Genomic DNA, 16,806 nt, shown 5'->3' on the forward strand with positions numbered 1-16,806 from the left:
CATGATGAAACAAATTTCCCTACAATTCTACAATCCATGTAACTGTTAATACACATGTGGGTAGTGTTATCCAAAAGCCCACCTAAGCCAGTAGCCCACAATATTATTTGTTCACATACTGAGGAAGAAGAGAAGTCTTGTCTGTATGGACCTATAGGTCTTCTCCCAAAAGGAGGCTAGAAAAAAGTCATAAATCTCCATTAAGTCAGACAGACACCATACCTTCTACAATTGCACATGATATAAAAGCAGAATGAGTAACTGAAAAATTCATTATAGAATAGGTGAGAAGTAATACTAAACATTCATGACTAAATTGGCACCCATGTTATCCAAGTCATCTAGATCTATCAGAGAGAAATAAATTTGGTGATGACTATGTCACCTCCAGTGTCATCTCTATTTGCAGATGATATGATATTACATATAGAGAACCCTAAAGACTCCACCAAAACTGTTAGAATTAATAAACTATTGCAGTAAAATCGTAAGCTACAAGATCAGTATACAGAAATCAGTTGTAACTCTGTACACCAACAACAAACTATCAAAAAGAGAAATTAATTCCATTTACAATAGCATCAAAAAGAATAAAGTGCTAGTTTTACATTTAACCAAGAGGATGAATGATCTATACACTGAAAACTCTCAAGACACTGACGAAAGGAATTGAATGAGACACAAATAAATGGAAAGATATTTTGTGTTCATGACTGGAAGAATTTAATATTGTTAAAACGTCCATACCACCCAAAGCAATCTACAGATCCAGTGTAAACGCTCTCAAAATTCAAATGGCATTTTTCACTGAAATAAACAGTCCGAAAATTTGTATGGAACCACAAAAGATCCCAAATAGCCAAAGCGATCTTGAGAAGGAAGAACAACCTGGAGGGATCACATTTCTGATTTCAACTTTTAAAGTGATAGTAATCAAAACAGTATGGTACTGGCATTAAAAACAGAATAGAGAGGCCAGAAATAAATCCACTGGTTTATTTTACTAGTACAGGCAACTAATTTTTGACAAAGCCAAGAATATACAATGAGAAAAGGATAGTCTCTTCAATAAATGGTGTTGGGAAAACTGGACAGCCACACGTAAAAGAATAAAACCAGGCTTCTATCTTATACTCTACACAAAAACTAACTCAAAATGGATTAAAGACTTGAACATGAGACCTGAAACCATAAAACTAGCAGGAAATATAGGGAGTAAGTAAGCCCCTTGACATTAGTCTTGGTGTTGATTTTTTTGGATTTGACACCAAAAGCAAAGGTAACAAAAGCAAAAATAAAACAAGTGGGACTACATCAAACTAAAAAGCTTCTGCACAGCGAGGGAACCATCAACAAAATGAAAACCTATGGAATGGGAGAAAACACTTGCAAACCACATATCCAATAAGGGGTTAATATCCAAAATATACAAGGATCTCACACAACACAATACCAAAAAAAAGAAAAACAATTTTAAAATGGGCAAAAGAGCTAAATAGACGTTTTTTCCAAAGAAGACCTATAAATGGCCAAGTATATGAAAAGATGTTCAACACCACTAATCATCAAGGAAATGCAAATCAAAACCACAATGAGATATCACCTCAAACCTGTTAGGATATCTGTTTTGAAAAACACGAGATAACATGCTGGTGAGGATGTGGAGAAAAGAAAACCCTTGTAGACTTTCGGTGGGAATGTAAACTTGTACAGCCACTATGGAAAACAGTACGAAGTTTCCTCAAGAAATTAAAAATAGTACTACTATATGATCCAGTAATCCCACTTTTGGGTATATATCCAAAGGCAACAAAATCATTATCTCCAAGAGATATCTGCACTCCCAATTTCATAGCAACAATATTCACAACAGCCAGTATACAGAAACAACTTAAGGGTCCATCAGCTGCTGAATGTATACAGAAAATGTGTTTTTACACACACACACACACACACACACACACACACAAAATGGAGTATTATTCAGCCAAAAGAAAGTCAAGCTTCATAGAAAAATTGTAGAAAAGTGGTTGCCAGGACTAGACTAGATGGGGTAGATAGGGAGAGGTTGGTAAAAAGGTACAAACTTTCAGTTATAAGTTGAATAAGGTTTGAGGATCTAATGTATAACATAGTGACTACAGTTGATAACACTGTATTATAGAATTGAAATTTGCTAAGAGAGTAGAACTGAAATGTTCTCAACAACAAAAGTGAATATATGAGGTGATCGATATGTTAATTAACTTAATAGGGGGAACCCTTTTAAATGTATACATATATCAAATCATCATGTTGTTTGCTTTAAATATCTTACAATCTTATTTGTCAGTTATACCTTTTTTAAAAAAAAAGCAAACTGACACCCATGTAATTGAAGTTATCTAGATCTATAGGAAAGAAATAGAATTGGTGGTGACCAATGCTCACTGAAGGATGACTTTCCTTTCCTGAAGTGGCATACTGCCATACTCAGAGACACCCTGGACAGTGAGCTTTATTATTAGACTGTCACTTATTTGGAAACTTCTTAATCTGCCTAGAATAATAAATGATCTGCTGAGGATGCCAAATTTGCCCCCAAAACAGAAATATTTTGCCATATACATGCCTTCTCCTGAGACAGAAACTAAAGAAAAGAAGAGAAATTCTCAAGAAAAAAAGGATCACTTAGAGTTATCATTGTTATACAACCATTTTATGGCACCAGGAGATACGGACTTGGCAAAGAGGATAGAATATTAAAATAAATGTTGGACTACATAGAATTGGAAAGTTGACCAGTTGTGCTTTTTGCTTCTTTCTTACAGGTTCTAAGTTGCCTTTTTAAGTGAGAGAAAAGTTTGGCTCAAAGGTGATTATAGTGACATCCCATTCATTTTATTATTTAGAACTGAGAATCTGAAAGACTCAGATTATAGCAGCTATTTGTTTTGTGTGGTATGGATAGGCCAGATTTTGATATATGCAGATGGTCCCCTACTTACAGTGGTTCAGCTTAACTATTTTTCAACTTTATGATGGTGTGAAAGCAATACACCTTCAGTAGAAACCATACTTTGAATTCTGAATTTTGGTCTTTTCCTGGGTTAGTCATATGCAGTACAATACTCCCTCATGATGCTGGGCAGTGGCAGCAGCCACAGCTCCCACTCAGCCAAGTGATTATGAGGGTGAATAACTGATACACTTACAACCATTCTTTTTTCCACTTTCTGTACGGTATTCAGTAAGTTACATGAGATATTCAATACTTTATTATAAAATAGGCTTTGTGTTACATGACTTTGTCGAGTTTTAGGCTAATGTAAGTGTTCTGAGCATGTTTAAGGCAGGCTAGGCTAAAAGCTATGATGTTCAGTAGGCTAGGTGTATTCTAAGCATTTTCAACTTACTGAAACTTGTTGAAACTTTATTGGGCTGTAACTCCATCATAAGCCAAGGAAGACATGTACTGTATTCAGAATTCTCTGTCAGTACAAGGAATAACTAACCATATATTCTCAAACCAACTCATGGATAATAACTCCTTCTCTAGGAGGAGTCCTCCAGGAGTCAGAATAAATATCAAACATTGCCTTCAGAAACCATTCCTTCAAAGGAGCCACAATTTGATTTGATTTGATTGTAGAGCAATTTATACCCTGGGGCATTTTGTAAACAATAAAGCATCAGCCAGCAGTTAATGTAGTTTGTTAATGGGTGTGGTTAGGTAAAGAGAGGAAGAGAGTCCTACAAATACCACTAGCATCCCAAGATGACTGGGGATACCCATACCTGCAGTACCTGAGGAGCGACATCAGAAGCTTAATGCTGTAGGGAGCAGAGGGGCATAGGCTTTGCTAAATCCAGCCATCTATTAAACAAACATGCAAATAACAACGACAGACCTTAACTTGGGGAAGGGTGAGGCGAGAGAAAAAATCACTAACCAGAATTGCTGCAATATATTATCTAAATGTTCAGTTTTGAACAAAAATAATGAGCCATGAAAAGAAACGGGAAAATATGACCCGTACATTAGAAAAACAGAAGGCAACAGAAGCTGCCCTATAAGAGTGACCAAATGTCAGATTTCACAGAAAAAGACTTCAAAGTAACCCTTGTAAATATGTTCACAGAACTGAAGGAAAGAATGATGAAAGAAACAAGGGAAGATATAATGACAGTGTTGCATCAGACAAATAATATCAATAAAGAGATAGAAATTATTTTAAAAGAAATAAAAGAACCAAGTGGAAATTCTGGAGTTAAAAAGTACAATAATTGAAATTTTAAAAATTCACTAGAGGACTTCCCTGGTGGCACAGTGGTTAAGAATCTGCCTGCCAATGCAGGGGACATGGGTTCGAGCCCTGGTCCGGGAAGATCCCACATGACACAGAGCAACTAAGCCTGTGTGCCACAACTACTGAGCCTGTGGTCTACAGCCTGCCTGCCACAACTACTGAAGCCCACATGCCTAGAGCCTGTGCTCTGCAACGAGAGAAGCCGACACAGTGAGAAGCCTGCACACCGCAATGAAGAGTAGCCACTGCTCACCACAGCCAGAGAAAGCCCACACACAGCAACAAAGACCCAACACAGCCAAAGATAAATAAATTCACTAGAGATGCTCCACAGAGAGTATTCAAGCTGAAGAACAGAGAGAAAAACAAAAGAAGAAAAGTGAACAGAGCCTCAGAGAAAAATGAGACACCATTAAGCACACCAACATATGCATAATGGGAGTTAGGAGAGGAGAGAGAAAAAGGAGGGGGAAAAAAATCCAAAGAATGGTGAGTGAAAATTTCCCAAATACATTGACAAAAGCTAACCTATACACATCAGGAAACATGCTGAATTCTGAGTTGGATAAGCTCAAAGATATCCACAAAGGATGCATCATAATAAAAATGCTGAAAGTAAAAAATAAGGAGAAAACCTTGAAGGCAGCAAGAGAGAACTGACTTGTGACTAACAGGGAACCCCCGCCCCCACACACACACACCCCAATACGATTAACAGCTTACTTCTCAGCATAAACCACGTAGGCCAGGACAGTCAGAGTACTCAAAGAAAAACTTGCCAACCAGAAATCCTACATCCAGCAAAGCTATTTATCAAAATGAATGCAAAATAAAAAATTTTCAGGATAACAAAAACTGAAGTTCTTCAATCTGAAAACAAGTGACCCCCAGATTGTGATTTGAATCCACATGAAAAAGAACACCAGTAAAGGTAATAAGGTAATTATGAAAGACAGTATTAATAAATGTTTTCTTCTTTTCTTAACTGATTTAGAAAGCAATTGTATCAAATAATAGATATATGTTACTGTCAGACCTGTAACATATAGAAAGGTAGTATTTGTCTAATATATTTGCCAATAACAGCACAAAGGAGGTGGGTGGGAGCAAAGCTGTATGGGGCTGAGTAAACCATTACAGATGGTAAAGTAGTAATTATAACAATATTACTGAGTTTGTAACATGAATACATACAATATGTATAATGGCCATACTACAGTATGGGAGTAAAGGGAATAGAGCTAAGGAATTCCCTGGCAGTCCAGTGGTTAGGACTCCATGCTTTCACTTCCGAGGGCCTGGGTTCAATCCCTGGTCAGGGACCTAAGATCCCACAAGACATGCAGCATGGCCAAAAAATGGTTGGGGTTGGGGGTGGGGCTGGGGCGGGGGGCTGAGGGATAGAGCTATATTGAAGTAATATTTCTGTATATCACTGGAATTAAGGTAGTATAAATCTGAAGTTGACTGTCATAAGATGTATATGGTAAACCCTAGAGCAACCTTTTAAAGAAAACAAAACTCAATATAGTAAAAAAAAAAAAAATCATTAATTAAAATGCTACATTAGAAAATACTTATGCAAAAGAAAACAATAATAGAGGAATAGAGGAACAAAAAAGACATTAAAAATTAAAAGAAATCAAATTCAACTATATCAACAACATTAAATGTGAATGGATTAAACAATCCAATCAAAAGAGAGATTATCCGACACGATAAAAAAATCATGATTCATCTCTATGTGGTCTATGGGAGACACACTTTAGATTCACAGATAGAAATAAAATGAAAGTAAAAGGATAAATAAAAGATATCATGCAAATAGCAATTGTAAGAAAGCTAGAGTGGCTATACTAAGATTAAGTAGACTTTAAAACAAAAAATTACTAGAGATAAAGAGGAACATTTTCTAATAATTAAAAGGCCAGTCCAGGAAAATATAACAGTGGAAAGCATGTGCATCTAATAACAGAGCACCAAAATACTTTTAGCAAAAACTGAGATGGATGAAAAGAGAAATAGATGATTCAACAATAAGAGTTGGAAACTTCAGTGCCTCCACTTTTCAATAATGGATAAAACAACTAGATAGAAGATTAACAAGGAAAAATTGAATGATAATAAACCAGCTAGACCTAACAGACATCTCTATAACACCTTATCCAACAACAACAGAATATACATTCTTCAAGTAAACAAGAAATATATTCCAAGATAGACCATATGCTAGGCCATCAAACAACCTCAATAAGTTTAAAAGGATAGAAATAATACAAGTATATTCTCTGATCCCAAAGGAATGAGATTAGAAATCAGTGTCAGGGAAGAAATTGGGAAAATCAACAAATATGTCTAAATTAAACCGCAGACTCCTAAACAACAAATGAATCAAAGAAGAAATTCCAAGGGGAATCAAAATTCTTAAAGACAAATGAAAAATGAAGACACAGCACACCAAAATTTAAGAAATTCAGCTAATGTAATTCGTAGAGGGAAATTTATAGCTGTAAATGCCTTTATTAAGAAAGAAGGTCTCAAACCAATAATTCAATCTTCCACATTAAGACAATGGGAAAATGACAACCTAAACTTGAAGGAGAAGAAAGGAAATAATAAAAAGTAGAGCAGAAATGAATGAAATAAGACTGGAAAAGAAATAGAGAAAAGTCAATGAATCCAAAAGCTGATTCTTTGAAAATATCAATAAAATTGACAGACATTTAACTAGGCTGACAAAAAAGAAAAAGGACTCAATACAGTCAGAAATGAAAAAAGAGATCACTACCAACCTTACAGAAATAAAAAGGACTGTAAAGGAATACTGTGAACAAATGTATGCCAAGAAGTTAGATACCTGTTTTTCTAATAGATATAAATGAAATGAACAAATTCCTAGAAAGACATAAACTACTAAAACTGAATCAAGTTTAGAAGAAATAGACAATCGAAATAGGCCTATAACAAGTGAAGAGATTGAATTAGTAATTTAAAAAAAAAAACCTATTCAAAAAGAAAATCCCAGGGCTTCCCTGGTGGCGCAGTAGTTGAGAGTCCGCCTGCCAATGCAGGGGATGTGAGTTCGTGCCCCGCATGCTGGGAAGATCCCACGTGCCGCGGAGTGGCTGGGCCCATGAGCCATGGCCGCTGAGCCTGCGCTTCCGGAGCCTGTGCTCTGCAACGGGAAAGGCCACAACAGTGAGAGGCCCGCATACCAAAAAAAAAAAAAAAAAAAGCCCAGGCTCAGATGGCTTCACTGCTGAACTCTACCAAACATTTAAAGAAGAATGAATACCAAAACTTCACAAATCTTCCCCAAAATAGAAGAGGATGAATACTTCCCAACACATTTTGTGAAGCCAGTATTACTCTAATACCAAACCAAAGACATGAGAAGAAAACTACATACTAATAGTTCGTGTGAATATGGATGCAAAAATTCTCAACAAAATACAGCAAACCAAATCCAGCAACTTATAAAAATAATTATATACCCTAATCAAGTGGGATTTATCCCAAGAATGCAAAGTTGATTCAATATCTGAAAATCAATTAATGTAAATTAATCATATCAATAGAGTTAAAAAACAAGATCTCAATAGAAGCATTTAACAAATCCAACATCCTTCCATGATAGAAACACTCAACAAATTAGGAATAAGAGGGAAGTGCCTCAACCTGATAAAGAACATCTACTAAAAACCCACAGTTAATATCATGCTTATTGGTGAAAGAGGGGATGTTTTCCTGCTAAGATAAAGAACAAGACAAGAATGTCTGCTCTCACCACTTCTATTCAACATTATATGAGGTTCTAGCCAGGGCTGTTAGCTGAGAAAAAGAAATAAGATTGAAAAGGAAGAAGTAAACTGTCCCTATTTGCTAATGACATGATTTTATGTATACAAAATACTAAGTAATTAACTAAAAAACTATTGGAATAAAATTAGTACATCAAGATTGCAGTAAACATAAATATACAAAAATGTTTTATTTTTATATACCTACAATGAACAACCTGAAAATGAAATAAATAATTGCACTCACAATAGCATCAAAAAGAATAAAATACTTGGGAATAAATTTAACAAAAAATACAAACTTTAAAAACTACAAAACATTGTTGAAAGAAATTGAAGAAGATCAAAATAAGTGGAAAAATATCTCCTGTTCATGGATCAGAAGATTTATAACATTGTTAAGATTGCAATATTCCACTAAATGTAAGAGCTAAAACTATAAAACTCTTAGAAGAAAACAGAAGGGTAAATCTTCATGACTTTGAATTTGGCAAAAGGATTCTTAGATAGGACACCAAAAGTCCAAGCAATTAAAAAGAAAGAAAAAAAAATGTGGATGTCATCAAAATTTAAAACTTTTGTGCTTCACAGGACACCACTAAGAGTGGGAAAAGACAACCCACAGAATGGGAGAAAATATTTGCAAATCATTTATTTGATGAAGGACTTGTATCCAGAATATATAAAGAGCCCTTACAACTCAATGATAAAGACAAATCACCCAAATAAAAAATGAGCAAAGGATCTGAATACACATTTATCCAAAGAAGATATACAAATAGCCAATAAACATGAAAAAAAAATGTTCAGTATCACTAGTCATTCGGGAAATGCAAATTAAAACCACAAGATACCACTTCACATCCACTAGGATGTGGGATAATACAAAAAGTTGGGTAATAACAAGTTTTAGGAAAGACGTAAAGAAATCAGAAGACTCATGTACTGCTGATGTGAATGTAAAATGGTGCAGCCATATTGGAAAACAGAATGACAGTTCCTCAAAAAGTTAAACACAGTTACCATATAACTCCTCAGTTCCACTCCTAGGTATATACCCAAGAGAAATGAAAACATATGCCCACACAAAAATTTATACACAAATGTTTATAGCAGCATTATTTATAATAGCCAAAAGATGGAAGCAACACAAATGTTTATCACCTGATAAATGGATAAACAAAATGTGGTATATCCATACAATGGAATATTATTCTGCAATAAAAAGGAATAAAGTACTGATATATGCTACAACTTGGATGAACCTGGAAAACGTCACCTTAAGTGAAAGAAGCCAGCCAGAAAAATCCACATATTGTATGATTCCATTCATATGGAAGTCCAAAATAGAGAAATCTGTAGAGACAGGGATTTTAGTTGCTTACTGCTTGATGAGGGGATGGGGTGGGATAAGGAGGATGGAGAATGATAGCTAAAGGATATGGGGGTTCTTTTCAAAGTGATGAAAGTGTTCTCAGGTTGGCCACGATGATGGCTGCACATATCTGAATTTAGTAAAAACCACTGAATTATACACTTTAAGTGGATGAATTGTATAGTATATGAATTATATCTCAGTTAAGCTGTTTCTTAAGAAACAGAACAAGGGAGGTCTTTGTGTACTATTCTGGAATAATCTCCAAAATATTTTGTTAAATAACAAGATGCAGGAGAGAAAAAAGGATTCTTCCATATCCTATATGTAGGTTGTGTATCCTATAGTTACATGAATCTATAAATGTGTTAAAATTCATAGAACTGTGCAACAAAAGAGGAAAAGGTAATTTTTATTGTATTATGATGTAAAAATATAGAATCTTTAAAAATACAGTAGAAATTGAGAGAGGAGAGGTATTGTCACCAGACTTGGTAGTCCTGGTGGTGGGCATCTCTGAAGTCTTCAAGAAGAAAGTCATACTTGCAAGTATCTCTTTGGATGACTTGGCTCTGGACAGATAGATTTTTTATTTATTTATTTATTTATTTATTTATTTATTTATTTTTTGCGGTACACGGGCCTCTCACTCCTGTGGCCTCTCCCGCTGCCGAGCAACAGGCTCCGGACGCGCAGGCCCAGCGGCCATGGCCCACGGGCGCAGCCGCTCCGCGGCATGTGGGTTCCTCCCGGACCGGGGCATGAACCCGTGTCCCCTGCATCAGCAGGCGGACTCCCAACCACTGCGCCACCAGGGAAGCCCCTGGACGGATAGATATTTAATGAGAGGTTTGATGAAGAAAAAATCATTTAAGACAAATGTTAACAATGGCCAAGAGAGTACAGAATTTCTGACCATCTGGGGAGCATTAATTGTTTAGTTCCCTGAAAGGAAGGATGCACACAGGAAAGAAAATAGATCAGATTGTGGATTTCCTTTTGTGTCAGGTTAAGAATTGAACACTTTGTTGTATGGTCATTGATGAGCCATGAAAGGTATCTGATCAGAACTCTGCCTTGGGGATATTATTCCATGGGAACTGCTAATAAATAAGTTGTAGACCAGTTAGAAGGCTGTTATATTAATTCAGTCAGAGAATGAAGGACTAATACAAGTGGTGGAGATCTGAGAGAGATGGGAACACATGGGATCAGTATTGTGAAGAACGTGGCAGCTGGTTGGGGAGGGAGAAAAAAGTCCAAAAACTGGCTCTTTGGTTTTGCCCCTACGTGACTGGGATGATAGTACTGTTAGGAAAAGGAAGGGGGGAAAGCAGAGAAGTTGATGAGTTTAGGTTGGGAGTTGTTTAGTTTCAGGAGCTAGGAGACGTCTAAATAAGACACTTAACGGCAGTTACAGAGAGAAGCCCCACGGTATGGTCGGCACCACACCTGCAAATTCAACCAACCTCGGATGGAAAATATTTGGGGGTTGGGGGGGAATCCAGAAAGTTGTAAAAAGCGAAACACGTATTTGCCTCACAGTGGCAACTACTTACATAGCATTTAGATTGTATCAGGTATTGTAAGTAATGCAGAGATGATTCAAAATGTACAAGAGGATATGTGTAGGTTATATAAAATGTGGGAAAGATATATGGTGGTGCAATCAGAAATTTGAGTTGGGAAAGTTGGAAGTCAGGGAAGCTCGTGTTGGATAAGTTCAAGTTTTTTCCCATAAAATACAAAGCAAGTTCATCCACAGAGAGGGAATAAAATTGAAGAGTGTTTCTAAGCAGCTTTAAATATTTTCTCTAATTCTGCCCTTTTGCATGAATGGAAAACAAATGATCCACATCAATTATAATAGGTAATTATAAGCCTTATAACATTTGCTAGGTATCATGCTAAGGGCTTATTTCAAACTTAAAACATCCCTGCCAGACAAAAGGTATTAGCAGTTTTATCCACATATTACAGAGGGTAATACATGAGAGGGAGAGAGAGAGAGAGGATTGGAAATAGCTCAAGGTTACCCAGCTAATCAGAGGTGGAACCAAAACTGAATATGAGCTCTAACTCCGAGCTCTGAGGATGTTAGAGCATGCTTTCTGAGGTTTTCCTTTAAAAATTTCATTAAAGCAGCAAAATGTTGGTTCAAGAATTTACACGGGTTAAGGGGAGAGAATACAAAGTATGTATTCCATGTTTACAATGAAATGTAATTTTAATATAATTTTAATAAAGTTAACCTTTTAAATAAATGGAGAAGGGATGGCTTGTTTAATAAGTGCATTGGGGCAGTTAACTATCCAACTTTAATTTTTTTAAATTAATTTTGATCTCCTGTTTAAAATATATATAATAGAAATCAGAACAGTGGTTGTCTATGGCAGGGTAGAGATGGATTTAGGGGCACAGGGAACTTTCTAGGATAACAGGGATTTTCTGTAATTTGATTAGAATGTTGGTTGCATGGGGGTTTTTTGTCAAAACTCACTGAAATGTACATTTAAAAATCTGTACATTCCACTCTGTGTAAATTTTATCTCAGTTTTAAAAAGGGAAATCTATGTATAGACCTCCAATACATCATTAAATTTAAAAAAGCAAGCTAAAGGGTGAGACGTACAATATAATACCATTTATACAGAAGAAAGAAAACATTATTTCTGTGGATCCACACTTGTGTATGTAAATGTCTCATGGTTCTTGGGTCCATCTACTACTCCACCAAGAGGTCCTTCCGCTAACGTCAATCTTGGTGCTCTTAGGGTTTCTTTCTGGGATGCGAAGAAAATACTTTTGTATTATAACATCCTTAGCTTAAGAGTAAATTTCCCCATTGTTCATAATACCCCTTGGTATAATATTCTCCAGTGAAGAAAGATACTCTTTCAGGAAATTCTAACTAAAAAACACGACACGTTTGTACAGTGATTCTGGAAACTAGTACATCTTCACAGGCAGCCTTGTATAATGGGGCTGTAATCAGGTGATCTGAATTCTTGTTCTGACTCTGCCACTTGATTAGATGGATATTTTGGAGTAATTCATTTAATCTCTCTGGGCTTCAGTTTCCACGCTGGTTAAGAAAATGGACTGAACTGATGACTGAGGGTCCATCCAGGCCTAAGATTCAGTAAACCCTGTTCCTTCACACGGACCTTCTATGAAAGAGGTCACTTGACCTACAGTAGACATATGGAAAGTCAGATTTTCTCTGCTTTTATATTTTGAAACAGGTGACAACCAAAGCCAAGCAACTGAAGGATTCAGTTACCTGCTCCCCAGGTGAGTCAGCACCCGCTCCATCCCATTAATCTAAAGCCATGCCTTCAAAATAAATCCCTTTTTATAATAACTTGTTTTGCCCAATGGACTCTACTGGTCATCTCTGTGAAAGGGATCGAATTACAAGCACCCACAAGCCAATGCAGCCCTGCACACACAGTGGTGCTAAGATGTACTTAATAAGTTTGAAGAACTGTAAAAACCTTGTTCCTCTAGTATTGGGGGGGAGGGGGGCACGCGGGGGAAAGCCAGTCTGTGCCATTTCCCCACACTGTCCACCATTGCCACCACACACACAAAGCGTCCTTCAGGACAGGCCAAGCAGCTTCTCCAAGAATCTATGTTTCTCAAAATCCATTTCCTCCAGGGACTTCCCTGGTGGTGCAGCAGTTAAGAATCCGCCTGCCAATGCAGGGGACACGAGTTCAAGCCCTGGTCTGGGAAGATCCCACGTGCCACGGAGCAACTAAGCCCGTGCACCACAACTACTGAAGCCCCGTGCTCTGCAATGAGAAGCCACCGCAGTGAGAAGCCTGTGCACCACAACGAAGAGCAGCCCCTACTCTCCACAACTAGAGAAAGCCCGTGCAGCAACGAAGTCCCAACATAACCAAAAATAAAATTTAAAAAAATTGTTTTAATCCATTTCCTCCAAGACTAAGTGGAATTTTGTCCAAGTCCCCATACTTTTTGCTCGGAACCAAGACGAAAATGCCTCCTAAACCTTCCAACTCCACTTAAATACAGGTCCCTGTACTCGATGTAACCTACTAGGGACCAGCAAACCCTGAGATCTCGAAACGTCTCCCCTGGAGAGGACGGGGCGTGCGGTTCTGCGGGCTCCCGCGAGGAGAGCATTTCCAGACTGCCCTCCTACCAGCGTGGCTGTTGGTCTGCGTGTGGAGGCCCAAGCGCGCAACGTGCTTCTGTGAAAGACGCTCCCCTCCGACACAGTCTCCAGATACCTGCTCCTGAAAAGGCGGTGGGGCACAGACAGATCTTCCTAGAGCACCGGAGGGGTCGGGAGTGTGTGAGCAAGGCGGGAAAGGCGTGGCTGAACACACCTGTGGGTGGCACGAAGAGTGTGCTCTTCTGTCAAGCGAGGCATCGCGGTGGCACAGGAAGCAGCTTGGCTGGGGGGCGGGGGGGGCGGTCCCCCAAGCAGGGTGAGCCCGGCGGGAGGTCTGACGGATTCACTGTACTTGTGCTCGCGGAACTAATAACAACCCTAGATTCTGCATCTTTCCATACCTCGAGAGTAGTCGCTTATCCCCTCTCAAAGAGACCGTCTCATCCTCTAATGGCAACCTGGCCCTGGGAGGCCCCCGAAGTCCTCAGAGCGGTGGAAGGACAAAGGCTTGGAATCAGACAGAAGTGGGTTCAGATCCCACCTCTGCTGCTTCTGAGACTGACTTCCCTCCTCTGTGCAGTTGGGGTCACGATGGCTGTCTTTATAGAATAGTGTGAACATTAAGTATACAATACATGCAAAATGCCCAGCACACTGTCTGCTGTGGTGAAGGCAGCTGTCCTGACTCTTGTCACCGGAACTGACCTTGCCCTTCCCCTCCGTGTGTCCTTTCTCACAGGGATGGTCAGACTCTCCGAACTCAGATCCACAGCCCAGAACTCCCGGCCCCCCAAGGCCGCCACCACCTTGCCGGACGATATCGTCACTCAGCGGGAGGAGGCCAAGCAGGCTGGGGAGCTGGAGGAGGAGGACGGCGAGGAGGAGGCCGAGCCGGAGGCCGCGGAGCAGAGCCGGCCTCGGAGGCGCAGGCCAGCCCGGCCGCCCGAGCCGGAAGAGAAGGTCCGGGGAAAGAGGCAGAAGGACTTCGACATGTCGGAACAGCACGAGTCCAGCGACGATGAGAGCCAGAAGAGAGAGAGAGAGCGAGCGCGAGCGCGAGCCGCGGAGGAGCCCTGGACTCAGAGCCAACAGAAGCTTCTGGAGTTAGCATTACAGCAGTACCCAAAGGGATCCTCTGACCGCTGGGACAAAATCGCCAAGTGTGTCCCGTCCAAGAGTAAGGTGGGTGACACCGGGAAGGAAGGCCTCCGAGCGGGTCTAGATCACACGCACGCGGCCGCAGCGGGTCCACCGGCTTTCCCTCCTCCTACGCGTCTTTCTATCCACCTCATCTCTTACCTGTCAGTTACCTTCCACTAGATGTCTCCCGAGAGCCTGTGAATCTGCACTCGACTGCTTAGTGTTAATGAGGTCAAGATTCCAAGTTGAATCGTTATACAGACCAGTTATGTTTTCTCAGCGAAAACCCCACGCACAGATCATAACCTTCCCCCACAGCAATCCCGCCAACCTTCTGGAGCGTTCGCTCGGCGGGGGCGGGGCGGGGCAGGGACGGCTGGGCAGCATCCTTGTCGCTGCGAGGGCCGCGCAGGGCCAGGGCTCCCTCGCAGGCGGAGGCTCCCTTCGGCCAGCAAGGAGGTTTCCCACAGAATCACGAGCCCCTCCAGCGCTTCACAGCTCTTTAACCCGGGGAACACGTGTGGCGGCCGGGGTCGCATGGTCACCAGTTCTGCCATGTAACTTGTCTAGTCTCAGCGGTGGCACCTGTGGACCAAAGGCTGGAAGTAGTGTTGGGGGTGGGGTCAGGGAGAGGTTGCCCTCAGGATCAGGCTCCAGCTTGTCCTCTGTAGCCCTTTCCTCCCAGTGTACAGCTTTTAGTGTCTGTTTAAACACATCTGCAGAGAGTTCCCAAATGCCAACTCAGATAGGAGGGAAGGGGGCAGCCCCTGTGGGAAGTCAGGTCCTGTCCGGCCTCTGTCTTCTGCTCCGACAGTTGGGAGCTGCAGAGCCTCCGGTGTGATCTTTTCAACCCAAGCCTTTCCTGATACAGCCTCCTGGGCGTCTTTCCTCGTAGCCATACCCTTCATCTGAGGCACCAGGAACACCAAGAAATCAAAAGAGCCGGTCTTCTTTGCCTTCTGTGCCCGTCACTCAGTAGCCTGTGGGCACACTGATGTTCATTTACATTCTTTTATTTTTTAATTGAAATTCAGTGTCGGAAAATCTAGCTCGTGGCCATGGATGTCCCCATGCGTACAAGTCTAGTTATCTATCACCTACTTTAAAATGAGGAAGTTGAGAATTCCCGGGGAGAAAAATAAACCATTAGCAGTTGATCTATTTGAGAAACACAGATCCTCCCAGCCCCTCCAACTGGTTTGCCAGAAGTAATTATTTTCCCTGAATTTCTTTAGCATCTGTCGGGACACAGGCATTTACATGTGTGATGAATTGACACTGGCTTAAAATGAAGGAGCTGGAACCGTGGATTCCTGCGGACAGCACACTCAGAAACTCATTGCCTTGGGGTTTGGAAACCTTCCTGATTCAGGGAGGAATAAGCAGCATGGTTTATTATCCTGCAGGTGTTCCCCTTACGCCTCCACATCAGAACCAGGTCCAGGGGAGGTTGCCTGCTCTCTTGCCCACTACAGGGCAACTCCCTGGAAGTGGCCTGCAAGCCGCTGGGAGCCCTGGGCCTGAAGGAGGAGCCTCTGCCTGAGGTCCACACGGGGCTGGGCTGGGCCCCCGACCCTGGCAGGCCTGCTGCTCAGAGCCCAGGGTCCCTGCATCCCCCCACAGAGCGCTGGGCCGGCCTGGCAGCTTGGCTGTTAGGGAGAGGGTGACACGTTAGGCAGGTGGCCCTTGGGGACACAAAAGAGGCACTTATTAGAAGATTCTCTCAGAACACTACTAAGCCAAAACTCCAGGAAGAGAATGAACACCCATTCTCTGTCCAGGGCCTCTGATAAAGTCGTCTGCTGCGGAGCACAAACCAGTTCACGTGTGACCTTAAGTTAGTGAAGGCTTACAGTGCCGTTGGGGTGTTTTTGAACAGAAACAGAAATGGATTCTGGAAAGTACCTTGTGATAAACAAGAGAGCAATGAGGCCCTTCCCCTGCTTCATCAGGGGTCCTCACCCCAAGGGGTGACAGCGACAGGCAGCTACTAGTTCTGTAGCCTGACTGGAAGGCTGGAAGACCTCGGCGGGGCTGGCACGTGCCGGAGGAAGAGCG

At 40.7% G+C, this 16,806-nt stretch overlaps 1 protein-coding gene across 1 annotated transcript in view; it reads left to right on the forward strand.

Moving 5' to 3' along the window:
• The window catches only part of DNAJC1 (DnaJ heat shock protein family (Hsp40) member C1), a 196,636-nt gene that overhangs the window by 179,312 nt on the left and 518 nt on the right, over positions 1-16,806 (forward strand). The window contains exons 10-11 of the mRNA XM_007454169.1: positions 12,710-12,758; positions 14,348-14,790. Of these exons, the coding sequence (XP_007454231.1) occupies positions 12,710-12,758; positions 14,348-14,790 (492 nt within the window). The remainder of the gene's footprint in view (positions 1-12,709; positions 12,759-14,347; positions 14,791-16,806) is intronic.

This window comes from Lipotes vexillifer, unplaced genomic scaffold (assembly GCF_000442215.2).
Source record: "Lipotes vexillifer unplaced genomic scaffold, Lipotes_vexillifer_v1.1 scaffold316, whole genome shotgun sequence".
Classification (NCBI taxonomy): Eukaryota; Metazoa; Chordata; class Mammalia; order Artiodactyla; family Lipotidae; genus Lipotes; species Lipotes vexillifer.